Source organism: Kogia breviceps, chromosome 3 (assembly GCF_026419965.1).
Source record: "Kogia breviceps isolate mKogBre1 chromosome 3, mKogBre1 haplotype 1, whole genome shotgun sequence".
NCBI lineage: Eukaryota > Metazoa > Chordata > Mammalia > Artiodactyla > Physeteridae > Kogia > Kogia breviceps.
The window spans coordinates 104,101,404-104,126,689 of record NC_081312.1 but is presented as its reverse complement, the minus strand read 5'-3'; the positions used below and the strand labels follow the sequence as shown (position 1 = coordinate 104,126,689).

Below are 25,286 nucleotides of genomic sequence, written 5' to 3'. Positions count from 1 at the left end.
GAACTTTTAGAAATGCAAATTCTCAGGTTCCACCCCAGATTACTAAATACTAGAAACTTTGGGGGTAGAGTCCAGCAATTTGTGTTTTAACAAATTTCACAGGTAATTCTGATACATCTTCAAGTCAGAGGACCACTGCTCTGGAATAGGGGTTCTAGAGTTTGACAGAGCACTAGCATCACCTGTATATCTTTAAAGATATATACTTGCCTGAATTTCTCCCCTGGAGATGCTAGTTGGGGAATGGGAGGGCTCTAGACATCTGCATGTTTCAAAAGCTCTATGAGCAATTCTGATGTATAGCTAGAGTTGAAAAGTACAGGTCTAAGAACCAACAAGTGAGTATTCATTCATTCAACAAATATCTAAGTGCCTATGATTTTCCAGGCTGTGCTAGGTGGACAAGACAGACAAGCTCTCTGTCCTCATGGAGCTGATGCTCTAGCAGGAGAAAGATGGTGAAGACAGCCCCTCTTGTACTTGTAATCATCTGTTTGATATAGTTGTATCTTCTTCACATAATTGATAGGTTCCTGAAAACTGAGCATTACAATACATTGGTTAAGAGTAGAGGTACTGGAATAAGACACTAGGTTAGGAACCCAGGTGTGCCATTTGAGGTTTTAGCAAGTTACTCATTTAATATATTAGCATCCACTTTCTTACCTACAAAACTGAGATAATAATACCTAAGCTTCACATGGTTATCATGAGACTTAAATGAGATAACAGATGTAAAATATTATACTTAGGACAGTGCCTGGCACATGGTTAAATACTTAATAATGATAGACTTCGTTAGGGTTATTAATCTTATTATTCTTGTTAAGAATAATGCACAAATAAAACATTAAAAAAATCCAATCAAAGAGTGCTATAGAAGCTATTATTTCCAGGATAATAAAGCACAGTGTGTCCCAAATTTTTTCATGGTATACTGGCATAAACAATGAAAGGACTCTAAGTTGAAGGGAGCTAGGAGGAGGCTCAGCTCTGGCCTGACTTAATCCCTGAGGATTGTACAAGAAAACGTGGCCTACATGTAACTCATTTATGACACATTGGTTGGAGGCGCTACCTAACAAATTCTCCACAAATGCAAATCAGCATTATTTCAGTTATTAGGTAACATATCTAGATTTTTCAAGAGGGCTTTTATTTTTAATTTAAAAAATAACATGTATTTGTGATTATAAAAATAATTTTAGATAACTGTCATAACTTTGGGAAAGAGAAGCACAAATAAACAGTAAAAAACTATCAAGAGATGATTGGTTTTGTACTTCCAGTCTTCTCTTCTTACAAATATTCACGTAGTTAATATGTGTACAATGAATATTTCTCCATGACATTTAATATTCTTCTATAGGGACTTCCCTGGTGGTCCAGTGGTTAAGAGTTCGCCTTCCAATGAGGGGGGTGAGCGTTCGATCCCTGGACAGGGAGTTAAGACCCCACATGCCTTGGGGCCAAAAAACCAAAACATAAAACAGAAGCAGTATTGTAATAAATTCAATAAAGACTTTAAAAATGGTCCACATCAAAAAAAATCTTAAAAAAAAATTCTTCTATAACACTGGTCTTCAATTTTTTTTTAAAAAAGCAATAGAATGCTTTCTTCCTCAGAAGCCTAAAAGCTAACAAAATCTTTTTCAGAAGCTTAAACCAAAGAACAGATAAAATCAGACCTCTTCTGACTGAAGCAGAAGTGGGGGACCCAGGACCCTACTTTGTTCTCCTCTCAAAGAGCCTTGAAGGGTTCCTCAGAGACCTGGGGACACCTGTGGGTGTGTTCCCTTGGAGTACAGTAAAAACTACTGAGCTTCAATACGAATAAAATTTAACTTGGTAACTTTTTGAATAGGAATGACGACCTTAGTACAACACACACAAAAAAGCATGGTGGAAAGTATCTCCCTCTTACTTATTTCCCTCAGCCACTCAGTTCCCTACCTTAGAAATCACCATGGTTACTAGTTTACATATCCTTCCAGAAGTAGTCTGTGCATATGCAAGAGTTGTTCCCTCCCACACAAATGGTATCATACAAGATTTGGAGGGTGAAGTGAGCCAAGGCGATCTTCCCGTGCCATTGGTTGTTGTCCTTATCAAGCAAGGTTTGGAAAAGTGAGGTTATCCTGCAGTAGTATTCAGGTTCCATTTCCCGAATTCTGTATGTCAAGAACCACTGGGATAGCTTGTACTACTTGATTTGATTTCCTAACCTCTGATCTGCAGCCTTAAGTACCCATTCTGTGGTTTCCTGGTTGTGAGAGAAAGTTATGTGTGGCATTAGCTTATTTCCTTCCTAACTTGTGTTTGGCCTCAAAGGGAGCAGTGCCCCCAGTGGATATGTCTGGTATTGTTTTGGAGTCAACAACAAAAGGTCTACAACTTTTTCCAACAGTTTTGTAAACATCCAATTTCTTATTTTAAATTCCTTTTCTGATTAAAATACATTGAGAAATATTATAGATTTTAAAAGATGGAACAGTGTCATCCAATGGATATAAAATTTTACTTCAATCGATCCCTTACTATTGTGCCCAATTTTCAACGTTATAAACAACACTGTTTTAATATTCAGAGTTCTTAGTTATATGCCACAGGAAGTAAGCTCTGGTTGATTTAAATATTAAGGAAATTAACTGACAGGCTATTGGGTATATCATAGGATTTAGAAAACACAGGCATAGAAGTTACACTGCCCGGACCAATATATCCAAATCACGTACCATGAAATTGATCCGCTAAAAACAACACTGGGCACCATATGCCACAGCTTGAACTCACACTATGATTTTGGACACCAGATGCAGCTGCCTCCAATTGTCAAAAGAATAGAGTTTGGGATGTCCATGCTTCTTACTTCATTAGCCCCAGAGTAAGTCTGGAGTGGGTATGTTGGGTCGTGAAGCCTAGGTCACAAGTTTATATACTAGACACAAAGAATACTGGGAAGCAAATACCTGGCATTCTCATGCTCTATAGTGGGAGGGCCACATTATATGCTTGGGAGCTCCACAAACATAGGATGTGCTCAACAGCACAACTCATGTTCACAATGGCTGTACTGAACAAATCCTTCTGCTTCCTTAGGATGAATTTACATTTAAGATTTTTGATAGACACTGCAAAATTCAAATTGCCCGCCAGAAAAAAATATTTTAAACCAATTTATACTCCCAGAAAAAGAGTTTCTCCATGTTTTTACCAACACTAGATAATTTCATTATAAACAACTGTTACTGATCTGACAGCTAAAAATGGAATTTTTAAAGGTTGCATTTCTTTTATTACTAGTGTGATCAAAGACTTTTTCATGTGCTTATTGCCAATGTATATTTATATTTTCTTGAATTATCACTGTGAACCTTTTACCCATTTTTCTACTGGGGGGGGTCTCTTTTTTTTAATTGATTTATAATGCTCTTTACCAATAATAAAGATATTAACCTTTTATCATCATATGTAGCAAATAAATTTTCCAGTCTGTTGCTTATCTAAATTTTTTGGTTTTTGTCATAAAGAATGTTTTCATTTTTATTTGATAAAATCTGTCAAACTTTCCCTTTAGTACACCCGGGTATTGTGTAAAACTTAGAAGGACCTTCCCACTTCAAGATTATAAAAACATTCTTTTAAATTTACTTCTGGCATTTTCATACATTTTTACATTTAAATGCGAGCTATGAAATTGATTGTGGGATAAGGTATAAGGTAAGTAGCCACTTATCTTTTTGTTAATTATTCTTATCTTCTATTTTAAAGTTTTTATTGGAGGTTTTTATCTTTTTCTTAGTGATTTATAAGGATTCTCTCAATATAAATATAACAAAGGGTTAATACATGTTGTTAATATATTTTCCAGTTTACCTACTGCCATTAATTTTGCTTGTTATTTTGAAGGCATTTTTTATGTACTGAAGCTAAACAATTTTAGGTAGTCAAATAATTCTTTCTTTGTGATTTATTTTTTTCTTCCTTTCCTTTTATTCTTTAAAAGGTTATTCTTCACTATAAGATGAGGTAGCTACATGTCTGTGTCTAGCCATTTGTATTTATTTTTCTTTAATCATCGCTGTGTGTGGTAATTTTATGGTTTTATAATTTACTATTAAATCATTTAAAATTTATTTTGGTGTGTGGCATGAGGCAGAAGCCTAAATTCCACCCCCCGCTCCAAAGATTACTCAATAATTCACCTTTTCTCTACCGGTTTGAAATGCAACCTTTACTATAACTATATATATAGGATATATTCCCTGGTTTCCTAGTCTAGTTGATAATATTATTCAGCATTGTGGCAATATCACATTGTTTTGTGTATTGCAGCTTTATAGTGGGACTAACATACATAACTATAGATCCCTCAAGGCTTAAACAAAATGAGGGTACTATATTTAGAATGACAGTGGAATTATAGTTCTAAAATTGTATCCTCTTTTCCCTTTGGTTTTGATCTATAATTTTTATGGTCTTGATTTCTAATCTCTTTATTTTCTGTCTTATTCAATGAAATCCCTACAACTTGTCTAAAATCTTTTGGGGAATATCGCAAGGCATAAATAAACATAAACATGAAAAAGCAAACAGCACATGGTAGGGGATTTTGTCCTAAAGCCCTCTGTGCTTTACATTAAAGAAACTGCATTTACTAGCAAAGTATGGAATATGCATCTGTATAATCTTATGCTCACAAAACTCTCCAAAGAAACTTCCACAAAGAAACTACTTTCTGATGAGAAAAAAGCAGGGCGGGGTGGGGTGGGGGCAGTAACCAAAAATCTCAGGGTCAGGAAAAACTTGTCCACTTAGTAGAACTTGTTTGAAAAACAACCTCTATTTGAAGAGCACCTGTCTTAGAAAGATCACTTCTTTGAACCCAGCTTGGGTGGTCTGCCCAAGCAGCTTTCCTTGTAATTTAAAACTCAAATGACTGGAAGCACTTTTTAACATCAAACAGAAAGCCCCAGATTTTAAAAGTATCTTCTGAGAAAACAGTAAAATCTTACTGTCCTTTCTGTCAAAAGTACACTGTGGTTGGGTTTAGATAAAGGCTTTCTGCTCCAAATAATCATGAATACATGAGTGAATCTTGTGTCAGTAAGTCTTCTCACTGAAAATGTTTCCTCTGAAAAACAGGACAGAAAAGGCATCACAAAGCTGGGTATTTTAGCAATAAATACAGGAACCTATTTATACCCCAAAAGGACACTAACAGAATACAAGTGTAGTACACCTCCAACATTAAGATTAGTATCTAAGATATTATGAAATAGTTAAATAGAAAAGCCCCAGGTGGTTGCAGCCTAAGAGGACTTGATAATATAACTAAGGAAGCATGTTAAGTTTATATCCTTAGGCAGTTTCTAGTGATTAAGACTTTTCAGGAAACACTGTTCACCAAAATCCACTATCTCATACCAGTGTCAAGAAAGCAGACATTTAAAAACAACTGCCATTGGCAGTTTAAAACCCGAGTCCTTATATTATAAATTATAATTTACCAAATGCCTTTGGCTTGCATTGAGCATTTAATAAATGGCAGATAGCTTATACACATGGAGGTGAGTGAAGGCTTTAAGTTCCTGCAGAGCAAAATTCTGTGCTAAGTAGGCACAGCAAGTAATAAGAGTCACACCAATACAGCTGCAAAGAGAAACTTGGAATGTTCATCAGTTACTGTTTCAGTCCACGTGTAAGAAAAGGATTGGCTTGATGTGGGTAAGTGTAGGAAAGAGACAGAACATCACAAAACACAGCAAATGATATAGTTTAAGGAAAGAAGATTATCTGGACTGAACTAGAACACACAGCCTTGGAGTAATACCAGTTTTCTAGGGAAGGGAGAAATGAATATTAAAACTAGAGCTCTCAAATATAATTTACCACGTACATTTTGTTTGCACTAAGCATTTAATAAATGGTATATAGCTTATATGCAATGCCATTCTCAAATTATGCTTTGTCTTTATAAAGCTCCAAACTAAAATAACTTTTAAAGATATTGTTAAAAAGAATTATTTGAAACTAGGGAGATGCAACTGCAGTTAGAATTCTAACACCCTAACTGGACCCACCAAGTGAGTGGCCCCTCACAGAACAGGGCCTGTGATGTAAGCCTGGCCCTGCAGGACTGGCCCACCTGAAAGCTGCATGTGCCAATTCTGGAGGCTAAAAACTGAGACTAGTGTCAAAGTACTGAAAACTCTATTATACAACTACTCTAAGTTAGTTCTAAGCAAGGTCCTTGCCTGATTCATCCTTTTTGGGCCCCTCATAGCATGCAGCACAGAGCTGGCTAAGCACAGAGATGTCTAAATGAAGGGACAACTGTCTACCTTGTTTCAAGGAGAATATACAAGAATGTACAAGTGTGGAACATACTAACACATTAATAACCACATTTTCCACTATTCTGCTTTTTTAAACACTCATTAGAATGACTAAGGGTGGGAATCCCATCCCCCAGTTAAAGATCAAGTATCTCGTAAATTCATATTGCTATTTCAGATTCAAACTCAGGACTACGGGATTTTTTCTTCAAACTCTTCTATCAACATATAACAGCTCTTTTTCCTCTCTTTGACACTGAGAATCATGGTCCTTAAGAGCAGCAAGGATGACAGAGTTAGAATATCCATAATTACTTACTTGCTTTATGCTACATTATAACACACAGAAGTTTGAGAATAACAAAATTAACAGTACACTAATTATGATTGCTGAAAACAGTTAAAAATATTTTGGCATATGCCATACCTATTCCTCACCTCCAAAGAGGCTGTACTAGCTACACCGTCAGAACATACAATCATCTCATACTACACTCTCCCACTTAATCTTCTTTAGTTTTAGTGCCATAATTACATATTTAATGTTCACTATCAGTCCACATGTCAATGTATCTATATTCATTGCTTGTCTGAAGCTTGTTCTCTATTAGACTCCTTAGCAAGGTCTTGTGGGAACAATATTCCGAGTTCTTGCATATTGGTAAGTGTCTATGCTTTTTATAACGGAAGGTCAATTTTGCTGAATATGAACTCCTTGGCACGTATCTTCTTTTCTTGAGTATATTAAAAATGTTACTTCATTTTCTTCTGAAATAAAACACTGATATTGAAATGTCTAATGATAAATGAATTTTCTTTCATTTATATATCATGTGCTCTTTTGCACTTTCAATATGTAATTTTAAAATTTGAAGTACAATTTATACACAGTTACCATTTACCCTTTTTAGTGCACAGAGTTTTGACAAATGCATTCAGCAGTGAAACCACAACCACAATAAAGACATAGAACCATCATCTCCCAGATTCCCCTGGATGGTTACTTTCTAGTCATCTCCTCTCCTAACCCCCGACTATCACATATCTGTGTTCTAATTCTGTAGTTTTGCCTTTTTCAGTCATATAAATCGAATCATTCCATATGCAGCCTTTTGACTCTAGCTTCTTTCACTTAGTACAATGCATCTGAGATTCAACCGTGTTACTGCATGCATAGATAGTCTGTTCCTTTTTATTTCGGAACAGTATTTAATTGCATAGATACTTTCCATGCTTATGGATTGCTTATTCATTTACCAGTTGAAGAATATTTGGGTTGTTTCAAGTTTGGGGCAATTATGAATAAAGCTGCTATAAACATTCATTTACAGGTTTTTGTTAGCACATATTTTGTTTTATTTCTCTGGGGTAACTAGGAGTGGGACTGCTGGGACATATAGTAAGTATATATTTAATTTTATGAGAGACTTACACACTGTTTTCCAAAGTGGCTGTTCCCTTGTGCATTTCCCACTAGTAGTGTAAGTAAGAGAGTTACAATTGCTCTGTATGCTCACCAGCACTTGGTAGTATCAGTTTTCTTTTTTATGAAATTTTAGTAGGTATGATGAAGTCAGTCTCTTCTTGTGGTTTGAATTTGTATTTCCTAATGAGTAGAGCATCTTTTCATACACTTACTTGCCATCTGTGTGTCTTCTTCGGTGAAGTATCTATTCAAATCTTTTGCACATTTATTGCCTTTTATTCTGTAATGTATCCAAAGTACACAAAACACTTCTTGGTCTATATGTACCAGGAAATAAAAAATAAACACTGACAACAGAGCGAATGGATATAATACTCTCTTCCTCAACCAAAAAAGGTAAAGAAAGAACACTACCCAGCTTGGAAAACATGTGGAAAGTTCATGATTTAAAAATTTTTAAAACAAATAAAATCAACTTTCATTTGCAAATCTTTTAGTATCAGATCTCTTAGTTCTTCTCTACAGAAAGTAGAAAGACTCTAGTGTATATTACTGAACCAGTGAATTTAAAATTATAAAACAACATGGAATGCTAACATGGAGTGTTAACAGAGAGTGCTATTTGATTATGCTTATAAAGTTATTTATTGAGGCAAGGGAGAAAATTTTCTAAAGCAGTCTCATTTTAATAATGTTCACGTGGTCTTTTGTACCAAATAGATTTTAGACATATAGTACTGATTAGAATAAAATAAACTGAATCAAAGCAAAGTAGTGTTTAACATGGAAAATGTATTTGCAAATAGTTCTATATGTGGTCTTGCATATATGGAAACCTTTTTAAGTGTTATTATTTTATTGATAAAATTTGAAGATACTGAATAAGCAAGTCTTGGTTAATAAGAAAATGTCTTTCTCAGCAAGAAATTTGAGGAGAGAAGAATGATGCAGAAAATTTAATAAGGAAGAGATGATTCAGTTTTGATATTTTTGTGACCACAGAGAATGTGGACTTGTGACAGAATTTGGAGGCATATTTTCAGCGGACATTTGGACATTTGGATCTGTGTGAGCTGCGGATAAAGAGGAAAACTTTTCCCACTGGCACAGTGATGACTAGTGTAAATCCACACTGCCTTCTCTACCTCTGATTCCCTCCATTCTGATTCTAGAACACTTAGGGTGGGTGGGGATAGCAGGGGGGCCAACATCTAGGAACTGCAAATCAAGACAGCTCAAGGGGTCTTGAAGAGACGCTAATAATGCTGCAGACCAACCAATCTGTACTATGGGTATGTAAATTATGTGCATCCTACACTTCAGTTTGCATCAAAATTCAATGTAACAATCACAAATGATTATTACATTGCATATCATATTCTACAATGTAACATTTTAATAACACTGAGATTAATTTTTTAATTAAATGATTTTCCTAAGTATAATGATGCCTCAGAGCAGGAGTAAGAAACTTTCAAGTGGATATGTTATTTCAAGGGTTCTTCTTTAATTGGTGAATTTGGGACAATTAGATAGGCAATTTAATTATTCCACAGAGACATATTCTAATTTTAAATGCGAAACCATATATATATTAAGCACAACCTAATTAGACTTTCATTTCCTAAAATTAACCTCCCACTGAGAAGGTGTTAAATATACAAAAATATATTTAAAAATGTAGGATGAGCATCAAATTAAAACATTAATTTTAAAGTCTAGCGTTAAACTCTGTCTTGTCTAATAACAAGACAGTTATGATTAGCAAGTCTTTAGATATGTTCTTAAGTAGGATCTGGTTATATAATTTTAAAGTCACAATTAAACATGTTGGCTCTGGAGAAGACCCCAGGTGGTTTGCAGTGTTAAACAGCAGATTAAAGTCGACACAACTAATTTCTTTACTTTAATCTTATTAGTGGTACAACAGCTGTCAACTGTAACCATTTCTGTTCAGCCTTCTGAGACATAAACAAAATGCCTCAATATGTCAAATGGAGATGAGTATTTATCAATCACTATGGCTAATTAGCTTGCAAAACAATGTTTTTACTTTTATTGTCTTGGGGAAAGTTATTCACTTCTAGTAAATCTTGATCTAAAAATAGACATTTAGAATTATATTACAATAATCCTGCCTAGAAATAAGGAATTAATTATTAACAATGGGTTGTATCCTAAATTTCACCCACACTGGCAAATACCATTTTATTAACACTTAATGGGGGGCTATAATATAGCAGATACATGGGGTGGTGCATGGTTTCCACTTCTATAGTATCTGTTACTGATGGGAAATAAGTCTTATGATAAATTTACTCCATATTTGCCACCTGATTTAAGTCATGAGAAGGGTGTTTAAGGTAACACAGAAACGTTACGCTGCTTTTTTAGACTTCATTGCTAGATCTTCTCTGAACATTTTGTCTCATACATACAGATAGTTACAAGTGGTTTTGGTTCATCTTTCCCAATTTCTGTTAGATCATTCCTCTTGTCCCTCTTTGGCTCCTAACCTGTTAGGAGGGAAAAATCATTCCACAAGCATTTTCTGTACCCACACCAATAAGCCACTACAATAATTGGTTTAAAAACCTTAAACCAATCAACCAAACAATACCACCTCCACCAAAAGTAAAAAACTAAACAGAAAAACTAAATAACAACAACAAAAAACCCCCAAGCTACTCACAGGAATGATGACAATAATTTTTTATAAGATATCAAAGAAATATTCAACTTTTATTAACTTTTTAAAAGTTAAATATTCACATATCAGAAACAAAAGTAAAGCCATCATTACCCTGTAAATACCAGCTTTGTAAGAGATCCACTGAGAATCCTTAATAGACTCAAACAATTAAATAGCACTTTCTGCATACACCTTCAATAATTCAATTTTTTTGTTGTTGTGTGGTGTAGAGTAACTTACTGATTAGTCTTATCTTTCCAGTTGTGATGTAACCTCTTTGAAGATAAAAATCTCACATATCTCAGAAGAAATTTAACAAATACCTGCAGACTGATAATATCTCTCTTTGGTGATACCATGTAGGCAATAAGGTAGAGAAGGAAGAGTACCAGAATAGAATGCACAGTCCTAGCTGCCAGTGTGATAACTGATGGTAAATCATTCAGTCTTTTTAAGCCTTAGTTTCTTCATTTATATAATGTGATAAATTGGTGAAGACAAGCCAAAAACTCTGTTAAATAAATGTAATATATTTATAAAACAGTTTTATTACTCTTGTATTTCTGACAATGCGAAGTGTTTTGCAGGGATTCAAAACAACTTCTTTGTAAAGCTTCTCTCTCTCACTCATCTCTTACCCACAATACTAAACAAAGTACTAAGTACATGGCAATAAAAGAATATATTAAATGACTGAATTCCTCTTTGGTTAAAATAGCATAAGCAATACGGGCTTAAATTAAGGTAGTGGCAGCACTAATAGAAAGATGAGTGAACGAAATAGATATAAACTTTTCTTGCCAAAATGTGAAATAAATAAGGAATAAATGCTTTTTACTTTTCCCTGAATTAGTCATTTTGTCCAATTCCCTCAGACTTAATTATTTTTGATATTGTACTGACAGTGTTCTAATATTTTTTCCTCTTATTAGAACATCTGTGTCCTAAGAATATAAAAATGTGTACAGCTTCCCAAGCACATCCTATTATTTCAGGCCTCCATGATCTTGCACATGCTGTGCTCTCTGCCTAGTAGGATTTGTTAATTTGGCAAACTCTGAATCTATCTTTTAAAACCCAACTTAGATGGCATATCCTACAGGAAAGATTCTGTGTCTTCCTATGGCAGTTAATTACTCCATCCTTCATGTTATCTCTGTACTTGGTGCATACTTCTATAGTTATACTTAGCACATCATACTAAATTACCTCTTCCCCTGTTTAGCTCACCTCTTAATGAATGAGTCCATTGAGGGTATGGACAATGTTTTATTTCCACAAGTCTACTGCTCAGCACACAACTCTCAATCAGAATTGTACCAACCTCTTAGGTATGTGTGTAAAGGTATAATAACATATTTGGTTGTCACAGTGACTGAGGGCAGAGGTATTTAATGGGCCAAGGGATATTACACACCTTGCAGTGTGCAGGGCAATCCCGCATTCTGACCCAGTGCCACTGGTATCCCATGCTAGAGTGTGACAATTCACAAAGCCCTTTCCTACATATTAGCATTTCACCTTCACAACAACCCTGTGAGATAGAAATCTTTCCTCCATTTCATTCCCCATTTCCCAGATGAAAAATACTACAGCACAATAAGGTCTTAAGAGACAGGTCTCACATTAAATACTGGCAAAGCTGGTATTTGAACTCTAATGCTCTGACTCTAAATCCCAGCTGAGTTTAATCCAGTAGTGCATTATATTCCCTTTTCCCTAATTCTAAATACAGATATTCCTGGCTTCAGTTCTAGAACCAATCAAGTGGGAAAGTGAATATGTTTATAGAAGTAGATTTTAGCCTAAAATACATTATGTGTTAGACTGTGTACATATTTGTAAAATGTGATACTATAATCTTCATCCTATTTAGGTGTTTCTCAAGAATCTAAGTCCCAGACGTTAACAAAAGAGGTTACAAAGTTAGCAAAGTGCTACATAGTTCATAATTCTGAAGGTGCTACAGAGTTTTTCAGTACTACTGCTATGTTACACTGTCCAGAACACCAAAGGACTTGGTCACAAACTTTGTATCAATTGTTTAGTGCATTGACACTTTCCTCACAGAAATACACTGCTGATTTTAGAAGGAAATTAATAAGAAAATAGGATTCACTTAATAGAAATTAGCTTTACAACCATCTTTGCTGGAATGCATAAATTTGAAAAACTGAGAGAGATTTGTATTTACATTAACTCAAATGTCAATGCTGAGAACTATTTAGATGAATTTTTATTTTCAGTAAGGCAATAACCTGAACTCTGAATCAATAGCTAGGCTTGATGAAAATGATTCTCTGGAGAAGGCATTAGTGTAAAGGAAATAGCAAGCAAGTTAGAGCCTCAAATAAGTTGTGAGTAACATCCCAGGAGTTATTTAACAGTGACAGTCCAAGTTAAAGATTTTCTTAAGTAAACACATAACCAAAAATGTTCAACCAACAAAATATTACCTGAGAACATTCTACATGGAAAGAAAATGCCTTAATGTAGACTGGGCTAAGAAAAAAGTTTCAAAACTGCAAATTTTATCAGAAAACATGAATCCAGCATCTACCAGTGCAATTTTGTTAAACAACAACCCCATCTAGAATGAAGTTTTGCATTTCTTATTGGGAAAGAGAGAGAGGAATAGGATGATGCAATGCTCTGAAACTTGCATCAGGTACTTGACTATGTGATGCTTTGGGATAGATGTTTAATAATATGGAGATACTGTGTGGTTTTCCTGAGAAGAACAAAATTGCAAGCCCCAAAAAAGCTTGAACTGAAATAAGTCAACGTTTTTCTTCCTTCTTTCAAGTCCTATAAAAATGTCTTAACAAAAAAATCATTTGTCTTTTACCAATGCTGTATCTTTCTCCTAGCAGTTGAAACTGCACTGTTAAGTCTTAAAATAAAGGCATATTATTCAGTTCTTTAAAATATAATAAAGCTTTACCTTGTAGTATAGGATTAACATTCTGAGCTGCATCATGCTGTCAGGACTTGAGTGGGGGTTTGGGGGTGGTGACTGCTCTTGCAATCTCCTCACATTCAAAACATCTTAACCTCAGCTTCAAAACAGGCAACTGGTTCTAATTTCAGAAGATAACTGGTGCAATGATTAAGTTAATTATGAACGAACATTTTTTTATTAAAAAGTTGGACTATGGTCCATTATGATCAAGTCTGAGAAAATAAGAGTCTAAGAAAATATACTTCTAGTTTTTGTAAAAATAAGACAGTGTTACTGGGATTCAAACTAAGTCCTAATTATAAAGTCAATAATGAGGTAATCAATCTGGGACCCAAGGGCCAACCAAGAAAGTTAACACTTGAGGGCTATAAAGAACATGAGTAGTAGTGTTACTTGTTCTTGCAGAACTTATGTATTGTTATTAAAGAACAATACACAATACATTTTCCAATCTTTGATCCTGAAAGTAAGCTCTGCACTCTAGAGTATGTTACTTGAAGTGTGCTTACCTTAGCATCCAGGGTCAGAATGTTCAATGTATATAATTTTCTATACAGATTCTCCAAACTGGGGTTAGCAGAAAAAAGGAAAGTTCTGCCAGTCCCAGCTTGTAGAAACATTTAATGTGTTCATAAAGAACTATACCCTAGAGAACTTGTAAAACGTGCTTTCTCTATTTCTACTTTAAAATGTGGGCATTCATTCATTCTTTCTTCGTATGAAAGAATCTAGAAAAACAATTCTATGAGGTTGCAAGGAAGGTTCTATAACATAGTCCCATATTTTCAACCCAATCTAGAGTTTTAAAAAATCTTTAATATTTGTATTTAAAAGTCTCAGGCTCTAGGCTGGAAGGGACAGAAATTTACTCAAAATATGTCAAGTAAAAAGAGGCATTTACTGTAAGGCTGTTGGAAACTTTCACGTGAATCCAGGAGAAAATGAACTACCAGACTTCAGGAGGGCAGGAACAATGCCAGCTCTGTGGACTGGGCCTACTCTCATTTCCAGCCCCCTTTTCTCTCATGAGGCAGTTCTGGTCTCCTCCTTTCCCCCCAACTGGCCTTCATTAGTCCTGCTAAACTTGGAGTGAACACAGCCTTGTAATGACCATCCCAGAAGTTACTCTACATAATTTTTCAAATTCAAACACACACACACAAAATGGGCTGGAGTTTTATAATTTTCCAACTGCAAATTCCTGAGAGAGAAACTTGACTGGACCAGTTTAATTTTGGGGGTTGCGTTTTAATTCTGATATTGCTGGCTGGTCTATAGATTGGCTGCTTTTGAGTCAAATGTCCATTCTTGGTTTAACCAGCTATGGCCATTGAGGGAAACATCCTATGGCATAAAATATAGCTGCTTAGAAGAGGCACAGCTGCAATGCCTAGAACATGTAGTATTCATAACACCCAGAAAAAGGGAACAACAAATAAGAATGGAGTTGAGGTGAATATGAAGCGAATATGACAAGCCAAGAAGAAATAAAGGGTAGTAGGGAAGGAAGCTCATGGTGAAAAATGGGTTAACGGAGTCTGGATTGTGTTACAAACTGAAGAGAAAGGCAAAGATTTAATAGTAGATGAGCTCCAAAGAGAAGAGACAAGTGAGTCAAGAGACCAGAATAAGAAGCAAGCTATAGGCCAGGCACATGAGGCCAGGCATCTGAGGAAACTAAGTTTGCAGACACTAGATACATAACAAAACGTTCCTTTTATGAAGAGCTTACATATACCACCAGGCTGGCTATTCCACAAAGGTAACACAGTAGGCTAGTACTAATGATATTTAGAGTTTAACCCACCTCATTTCCCTGTAAGCTCCCTAAGGACAAGGTCTATTTCAAATGGTTCCTAGATGTGGCAATCCCATTTCCATGTCCATATGTACATACAACTGATCCCAAGAAAGGAATCCCTAGAGAACAGTTTCCCTGGGTATCAGGATCAGAAGCCCTACGTCATGTACCTGCTTCTGGTATACAATGGGATAATCCTTTTCCACTACGAAATGAACTGCATCAGTCGCTACCCTGTGAGTATCACTAGACCAAGAAAAAGGAACAGACACCTTTAGGGATGAAACCTCAATAATCATGGGAGAGTAATTCTGAACACTCTGTCATTTGGAAAAAATAAACACTCTTTGAAAAAAGAGTATCATGGCTCTCTTTCAGGTTGCAGTCATGCCCCAAACATTATTGCTCCTGACCCTCATTCTGGCAGTGGTCACATGCATGGCTTCTGGTGCCTGTGAGGAGTAAACAAGGGAAGCCACACAAAGCATCTAACACAGTGACTGGCACTGAGGATGCTCTCAATAAATGTTAGGTTCTGCCTCCCCACCAACTTCAAAGGATCCAGCAAATGCAATATTGCCAAGTAGATAAATTGCACAAGTTTATGTTATTTTACTTTGGAGAATAAATTTGTGATCTTCCTAGTAAGCAAGGCTCTACCTCACAGCATCCTAAATTTATTTATTTTTACTGTATTCAGTGACTACTGTTCTACCTGAGGCTGATTTACTAGATAGATAAATGTATATAGTCTAAAGAAGCAAAAAAGCAACTTAATTTGTTTGATGTGAATAGAGAAGTATACTTTATAAAGGCCACAGCAGCAGGAAGAATTTATTTTTCATCATAGATTAAAACGGGGGTAATCTTATATAAACCCATGTACTCTGATTCTAAAACTGTGATAAGGACAACAACCAAGAATATAGTTCTAGCATTCCCTTTGACCTTTTGAGGAAAGAAGTTACAGATATAAGATATACAAATTCACAGAAGTTTAAAAATGGAATAAAAAAATATTGCCTTAAGTCTAGCTAAAAGAGTGGTCAAAATCAGTAGGGCCTTATTTGGCTAAGATTGAGATGTGATCATGTTTTAAGTACACAGAGTCAAGTATTTGAAGCAGTGTGCTCTTTTACTGCTTTACTTCTGTGTCTCAGAAAACGAATTCATTCATGTATTCAAATGATATTTATTAAGATATCATATGATTTATAAAGTAATGTATTTACTATGGTCTCTGATCCCAAGGAATTGCAATATCTCTGAGGAGAAGATAACACAACAAATGGAGTACTTTGGCAACATTAATAAAGTGCTAAATTGGACTATTCTCTAAACTGTTTGATATTTCTTCAATGATTTAGATGAAGATACATATCTTTTACAGATCAACTTCAGGAGTGGCACAAAGTTAAAGAAAAAGAAACTAAATTAGAGGCCAAATCAGGATCCAAAAAGGATCTTGACAGGCTGGGCCAAAATTAACCAGGATGAAGTTTGGACTTAGGGTGAAAAAAACAAATGACCAAATAAAATTAATAGATCATAGATTCTTAGAACCCAAAGTGACACAGACTTAGGGATTTAAAGTTCAATAATTAAGTAGGGTAAGTGAGGTCAAAACAATAACAATTACCAAAAAAACCCCAATTGATATTAACTAAGTGTTTTCTTTGTGCAGAGCACTTAATAAATACACACACTTTTAGCAGCCAACAAGCCCTACCCTACATGGTATGGTTACCATTTAACTGAGGCTCTGTTATAACAAGCAATTTAGCCCATGATCCCATAGCTACCAAGTGAAAAGCAGAGATTTAAGCTCAGATTTTGACTGCAGAGCCTGTCTGTTCTCCATTACACCATGTGGTCTGTACTTCTCCATGTTGATAAGACTACTTCCATATAAAAAAATTGTGTCCAGAGGGACAATGGAGGAAGAGAAGCAAGGCTGATGGAGAAGAAAGAGGGGCTGGTTAGTTCTGCTACAGAACAACCTAGAGCAGCTTAGAGAATAAAATAGTTAAGTAGAATAGCTTAACTATTTGGCCCCTTTTTTGTTCATGAGTACCTGTCAAGAACTAGGAATACCAGGTAAGTAAAAGGCAACCTGGGAAAGACAGCCCAGTATCATTTTGGGTGGTCCAAAAGGTTTTCTGCCTTCTTTATGAAATATGAACATTTACTGCTGCTTGAAAAGAGCTTGGAGATGTGGAATGCCAGCAAGTGTCAACTCTCACTTCTGTTATTATTGCCACTATGTAAATATACTATAAAAACACAACACAAAGTTTAGGTCACAGCAGATCCATCTTCTTATTTACATAACATGGGGCATTCTTTTTGCTCAAAGAAAATGACAAACTACCATTTATTTTCAAATATTAAAAACTATGTTAAGAGGCAAACTAGTATATATAGAATGTATAAATAACAAGGTCCTAATAGCACAAGGAACTATATTCAATATCCTGTGATAAACCATAATGAAAAATAATATAAAAAAGAATGTACATATGTATAACTGAATCACCTTGCTATACAGCAGAAAATTAACACAATACTGTAAATAAACTATACTCTGATTTTTTTAAAAAAAGCTATGTAAAATAACTGTTATTAGCCTAAACCAAAGAAAAGGTTAGAATATGTCATTCATTGTTTTGTACTTGTTTTCTCCAAGTAAAATTAGGAGGCAGAATAACATGAGTCATTCCAAAAGTAGATACAACATGAAATAAAAATTGCCTTGTTAAAAAAGAGGGGATATATGTATACGTATAACTGATTCACTTTGCTGTACAGTAGAAACTAACACAACATTGTAAAGCAACTATGCTCCAATAAAAATTCAAAACAAAAAAAGAAAGAAAATTGCCTTGTTTGACAGTGATCTTTCCTGGCACTGAAAACAATTTTACTGGAGTACATTTGTTAAAAAGGTTGATTTTAGAATACCATATCCTGACCAAGTCCTTTCAGTAATAATTGATATATATATATATATATATATATTAATTGAAGTATAGCTGATTTACAATATTGTGTTAGTTGTAGGTGTATAGCACAATGGTTCAGTTTTATCTATATATCTATAACTCTATATCTCTATCTATCTATCTATATCTTCTTTATCAGATTCTTTTCCTTTATAGGTTATTATGAAATACTGAGCATAGTCCCCTGTGCTATACAGTAGGCCCCTACTGGTTATCCATTTTATATATAGTAGTGTGTATATGTTAACCCCAACCTCCTAATTTATCCCTCCTCTACCCCTTTCCCCTTTGGGAACCATAAGTTTGTTTTCTATGTCTGTGGGCCTATTTCTGTTTTGTAAATAAGTTCATTTGTATCTTTTTTTTTTGATTCCATATATAAGTGATATCATATGATAACTGTCTTTGCCTGGCTTATTTCACTTAGTAGGATAATCTCTAGGTCCATCCATGTTGTTGCAAATGGCATTATTTCATTCTTTTTCATGGCTGAGTAATATTCCATTGTACATGACAAACCCGCAGTTAATATCATACTCAATGGTGAAAAGCTGAAAGCATTTCCTCTAAGATCAGGAATAAGACACGGATGTCCACTCTCACCACTTTTATTCAACATAGTTTTGGAAGTCCTAGCCACAGCAATCAGAGAAGAAAAAGAAATAAAAGGAATCCACGTTGGAACAGAAGAAGTAAAACTGTCAGTGTTTGCAGATGACATAATACTATACACAGAAAATCTTAAAGACGCTACCAGAAAACTACTAGAGCTCATCAATGAATATGGTAAAGTTGCAGGATACAAAATTAATACACAGAAATCTGTTGCATTTCTATACACTAACAGTGAAAGATCAAAGAGAAGAATTAAGAAAACAATTCCATTTACCATCACATCAAAAAGAATAAAATACCTAAGAATAAATCTACCAAAGGAGGCAAAACACCTGTACTCTGAAAACTATAAGACGCTGATGAAAGAAATTGAAGACAACACAAACAGGTGGAAAGATATACTGTGTTCCTGGATTGGAAGAATCAATATTGTTAAAATGACTATTCTACTCAATGCAGTCTACAGATTCAATGCAATCCCTATCAAACTACCAATGGTATTTTTCACAGAATTAGAACAAAATTTTTTTTTTTTTTTTTTTTTTTTGCGGTATGTGGGCCTCTCACTGTTGTGGCCTCTCCTGTTGCAGAGCACAGGCTCCAGACGCACAGTCTCAGCAGCCATGGCTCATGGGCCCAGCCGCTCCACGGCATGTGGGATCTTCCTAGACCAGGGCATGAACCCGTGTCCCCTGCATCGGCAGGTGGACTCTCAACCACTGCACCACCAGGGAAGCCCAGAACAAAAAATTTTTAAATTTGTATGGAGACACGAAAGACTGAATAGCCAAAGCAATCTTGAGAAAGAAAAATGGAGCTGGAGGAATCAGGCTCCTTGACTTCAGACTATAATACAAAGTTACAGTAATCAAAATAGTATGGTACTGGCACAGAAACAGACATGTAGATCAATGGAACAGGATAGAAAGCCCAGAAATAAACCAATGCACCTATGGTCAATTAATCTACAATAAAGGAGGCAAGAATAGCCAATGGAGAAAAGACAGTCTCTTCAATAAGTGGTACTGGGAAAACTGGACAGTTACATGTAAAATAATGAAATTAGAAACATTCTTTAACACCATACACAAAAATAAACTCAAAATGGATTAAAGACCTAAATGTAAGACTGTATACTATAAAACTCCTAGAGGAAAACATAGGCAGAACACTCTGACATAAATTGCAGCAATATCTTTTTGGATCCATCTCTGAGAATAATGGAAATAAAAACAAAAATAAACAAATGGGACCTAACCAATAATAATTTGAAAAGGATTCAAGCAGGTTTATAGGCTTCCTCTGTTTCTAAAAAAAAAAAAGAAAAACAACCCAGTGGAAGATTCAGAAAGGTTTCAAAGATTTAAATTTTCATAAGTGGGTCTAATTCTCAATTTCACACTAAAAAAATCTGCTGGAAGCAAAATATTCACTTAGAGGGAGTTACCTAGTAATAATTATAGGACAACTGCTGAGGTACCATGTGGAGTAAAAAGGAAGATGGGCAAAGTGGTGAGGAAAGAGGATCAGGGAGTTGGTTTTTCCACTCACAGAGTTCTGGGGCTGCAGGGGCAGTGAAACATTAGGCTTACAGTCATAGGTGATCCACATGATAAATGTTACTAGACAGTGGCTGCAACTTCTCAAATCTTTTCCTGTTTATTGCTGAGAAAAATGAACTATTGTAGGATAGTAAAAAAAAAAACAAAAAACAAAATACAGTCTCTCTAGGTAAGAGCCGTGAAATGCCACAGGAGGCAGAAAACAAAATGTGCTAAGGTGGCAGAAGTTTCATAATGACGAGGGCTGGGAGCTCAACAGGGATAGAAGGGGAGTATCTGGGCAAGTTGAGAGCAAAGGAAGTCCCAAGGCCAGACAGCAGTTAGAAGGAACATGAAAAAGTCACTAACTCAGGCCCACCAGTGTGCTTTGAGTCTACATTTAAATGTAATGTAGTTGTGGCATTTTTCTTTCCTGTCTCCAAGTAAGCAGCATAACCTTAATTCATTAGCCCGGAGAAGTGAGGCTAGTTTAGAAAGTACAGTCATGATCTTGAACTGGGCTAAGGACGGACAGGAGAATCTTAGGGTCAATGCTAGATGCCCACAGCCCTGAGTGCTGGCCTCACTCAGTAAGCAGTACCTGGCTGAAAACAGAAACCTATTGGCCTAAGATGAGATGAAGAAACAAACTCTCAATCCTGGCACTGTGGCCAGCTGAGAAGCATTGATCTGGACTTTCAGGATTCCATGGCTCCTTTCCAAAGCAGGTGTGCTAATTCTTACTTAGGTCTTTTTGGGAACTATAGAAACCTCTTCTGTTCCCTAAACAAGAGGCACAAATAAGCACGAGAACATGCCCTCTGCCACAATGACAATGGTAGCTTTTGGGAAATAGGCATTTCATCTAGGTTACCATTAAGGGAGCTCAGGGTCATGCATATTGCAGCCTACCAGATAACAAACAAAACGACAACAACAACAACGAAACCAAAAAAGAAACAAAACAAAAACTACAGGTACAGTTAAGATGAACAATATGAATTATTAACAGTTATGAAAAGCACTGTCCCAAAGAATCAAATGCCATTTCCTTTCTTATCTCAAACATTTTACTGTGTTTCATTCTTTCCTTCCTCTCTCTCTCTCTCTCTGCCAATTAATATACATTGAGTGCTGACAACATGCTAAGCAACACACTGTCAATAAAGTCTACTTTGATAAGGAATAGCAACTTCTCTGGGTTAGAACATCTATATGTGTGCTATAACTGCCCCATGTAGTTTTCTGCTCCAAAGAAAGATATCCTGACTTTAAAGGACACCTATACCTTCTTTCATTAATCTCTACTTTGTCAGTAGAGCAAAAGAACCCAAACTTACTCAGTATCAAAGTTGGTACTTAGAAATCTCTCACATCAAATAGATAACACTGTCTTAAACCAGGCAAGATTACTACTTTAAAAACTGTCACCTAATAGTTATATAACACTTTAAGGTTTACAAAGAACTCTCACATACATTATTACTTCAACTGATCCCCACACTGTGAGGTGAATATGATTACCCCTGTCTGACCAAATGAGGAAACAGATGCAACAGGATTAAGGCACTTGTCTCAGTTCTCGGAACTAGTAACCAGCAGAGGTAAAACTGGAATTCAGGTTTGTTTGACTACAAAGCTGGTGCTATTTCTATTTTACCAAATGTCTCTCAGGAAGAAAGATAACATCCTCCTGGAATTTTTTTTCTCTGTTGTATCCAGCGGACAAATGAAGCACTCACTTTTATAGAGCTAATTAAATATTTAAAAGTTTCTCAGTGATAAAACTGAACTTTTATCAAAACTTCTCATTTAAACCCTGTAAATAAGAGTCTCCACAAAATATCCAAAAATTGTGCATGTTACAACTCAGGAATACAATACTTCTGAAATAATGCTGTCTGCTGCTACATCCTAGATGGCCAGGGACCAAAGGGTGACTTAAAAGATTAAGAAAGTAGATCTTGGGTCCAAAGGATGCCCATGATCCTTACGACAGAGCAATTCGCAGTTAAAAGACCGAACTGCAATCTACTTCCCAACTGTTTGGTTGGGACTCCAGACTGTGGCAGTCTTGGCCTCAGAGTGCTCTTCTTGTACGTTAGGGACTTCTTCAAATTTCACAGCTCAGGCCTTTGTCAATGTACTTACCTCCTTTTTTGTATGCAATACAAAAAGTTAGCTATTATTACTATGCATTTCTGTTCAAATTTTGTAAGCAGTTAGAACTTCTCACAAGTTCATCAGTTCTTCTTGATTTAGGATTAGAAAAGGTCACAGACCAAAGAAATTTCCTTCATAAGGCTTTTTAAGCTCAATTTGAGTTTTGTAAATGAGTCGAGCACCTCTGTTTTTCTCCCTAATGGGGAGTGTTAGCTTTTGCTATTCAAGCCTGAATACACATACAATTTTCCTGTGGTCCCCATATGGAAACCATAGGGCAGAAATGACTCACAAGTGAAACGTGAAAGACAGATTAAAAAACTATACTTACTTAGGAGGAATTCGTGAAACTGTGTTCACATTTGTGACTGGGACCACTACTTGAAGAATGTGTTCAAGGGCTGTTAATCCACCAGCAACGTGAAACGCAATCTGATCTGCCACATTCTAAACAGAAATACAAAAAGAAATTAGCCCCATTTCCCAGGCATAAATTTATAACCAAATGAAATATTTAGTTGTAGTGTGAAATATTCTGTTGGTTCAATTATTCTACAAACACTTATTGAATGCTTACTCAGTGCTAGGAACTATAGGTCAAAAGTGGTGAACAAAAAATCATAGTTGCTGTCCCACATGAAGCTTAAAATTTAGTGGATGAGACCAACATTAATCAAATAAGTATAAATAAAACAATTTCAATTATAAAAAGTAGTCTGAAGAAAAAGGAAAGGTGCTCTATGAGAACAGTGGGGGAATCAACTGTATATTGGGGAAAGGGTCAGCATAGGCTTTTCTGAGAAAGTTGAGGTTTTGAGACAGGCAAAAGGAAAGGGAAAAGGATGAAGCACTCCAAGCATAGGAAAAAATTATTTCATACAGAAGTTTTTAGCAACACTTTAAAAAACTGGATCATTTTGTAATGTTAATTACCACTTAACAAGACAAACTGACTTCCACAAAGATTTCCTTTGCTAGAACTTTCTTCTTCAGTAATACAAGATAATCTAATAACTAACCAGTTAGGTGTAACTTTTTTTTAAAAAGTGGAGACCTTCAAGATGGTAGAAGAGTAAGACGTGGAGACCATCTTCCTCCCCACAAATACATCAGAAATACATCTACATGTGGAACAACTCCTACAGAACACCTACTGAATGCTGGTAGAAGACCATATACTTCCCAAAAGGCAAGAAACTCCCCACGTACATGGGTAGGGCAAAAGAAAAAAGAGAAAACAGAGACAAAAGAATAGGGACAGGACCTGCACCTCAGAGAGGGAGCTGTGAAGGAGGAAAAGTTTCCACACACTAGGAAGCCCCTTCACTGGCAGACATGGGGGTTGGCGGGGGGGAAGCTTCTGAGCCACGGAGGAGAGCACAGCAACAGGAGTGCAGAGGGCAAAGCAGAGAGATTCCCGCATAGAGGATTGGTGGCCACCAGCACTCACCAGCGTGAGAGGCTTGCTTGTCTTCTCACCCGCCAGGGTGGGTGGAGGCTGGGAGCTGAGGCTCAGGCTTTTTGGAGGTCGGATCCCAGGGAGAGGACTGGGGTTAGCAGCGTGAACACAGCCTGAAGGGGTTAGTGCACCACGGCTAGCCGGGAGGGAGTCTGGGAAAAAGTCTAGAACTGCCTAAGAGGCAAGAGACCATTGTTTCAGGGTGCACAAAGAGAGGGGATTCAGAGCACTGCCTAACTGAGCTCCAGAGATGGGTGCGAGCCATGGCTATCAGCGTGGACACCAGAGATGGGCGTGAAACGTTAAGGCTGCTGCTGCAGCCACCAAGAAGCCTGTGTGCAAGCACAGATCACCATCCACAACTCCCCTCCCAGGAGCCTGTGCAGCCCACCAATAGCAGGGTCCCGTGATCCAGGGACAACTTCCCTGGGAGAACACACAGCGTGCCTCAGGCTGTTGCAACGTCATGCTGACCTCTGCCACCGCAGGCTCGCCCTGCATTCTGTACCACTCCCTTCCACTGGCCTGAGTGAGCCAGAGCCCCCTAATCAGTTGCTACTTTAACCCCGTCTGGTCTGAGTGAAGAACAGACACCCTCAGGCGAACTACACACAGAGGCAGGGTCAAATCCAAAGCTGAACCTCAGGAGCTGGGCGAACAAAGAAGAGAAAGGGAAACTTCTCCCAGCAGCCTCAGGAGCAGCGGATTAAATCTCCACAATGAACTTGATGTACCCTGCCTGTCTGGAATACCTGAACAGACAATGAATCATCCCAAATTTGAGGAGGTGGACTTTGGGAGCAACTGTAGACTTGGAGTTTGCTTTCTGCATCTAATTTGTTTCTGGTTTTATGTTTACCTTAGTTTAGTATTTAGAGTTTATTACCATTGGTAGATTTGTTTATTGATTTGGTTGCTCTCTTCCTTTTAAAAAAAAAATATATTTTTTTTTTCCATTTTCTATTTTTGTGAGTTTGTATGTGTACGCTTTGTGTAATTTTGTCTGTATAACTTTGCTTTTACCATTTGTCCTAGGGTTCTGTCAGTTTCTTTTTTTTTTTTTTTAGTGTGGTTTTTAGTGCTTGTTATCATTGGTGGATTTGTTTTTTGGTTTGGTTGCTTTCTTCTTTCTTTTTTCTTAATTACTTTTTAATTTTTAAAATTTTTAATAATTTTATTTTATTTTTTTATTTTAATAACTTTATTTTCCTCCCTCCCTCCCTCATCCCTCGCTTTCTCCCTTTTCTTCTGAGCCGTGTGACTGACAGGGTCTTGGTTCTCTGGCCG

At 36.4% G+C, this 25,286-nt stretch overlaps 1 protein-coding gene across 4 annotated transcripts in view; it reads right to left on the bottom strand.

The window, feature by feature from the left end:
* The window catches only part of SCAPER (S-phase cyclin A associated protein in the ER), a 499,446-nt gene that overhangs the window by 124,639 nt on the left and 349,521 nt on the right, over positions 1-25,286 (bottom strand). For all 4 annotated transcript variants that reach the window (XM_067029410.1, XM_067029411.1, XM_067029413.1 and 1 more), the window contains one exon: positions 22,872-22,987. In XM_067029410.1, coding sequence (XP_066885511.1) covers positions 22,872-22,987 — 116 coding nt within the window. The remainder of the gene's footprint in view (positions 1-22,871; positions 22,988-25,286) is intronic.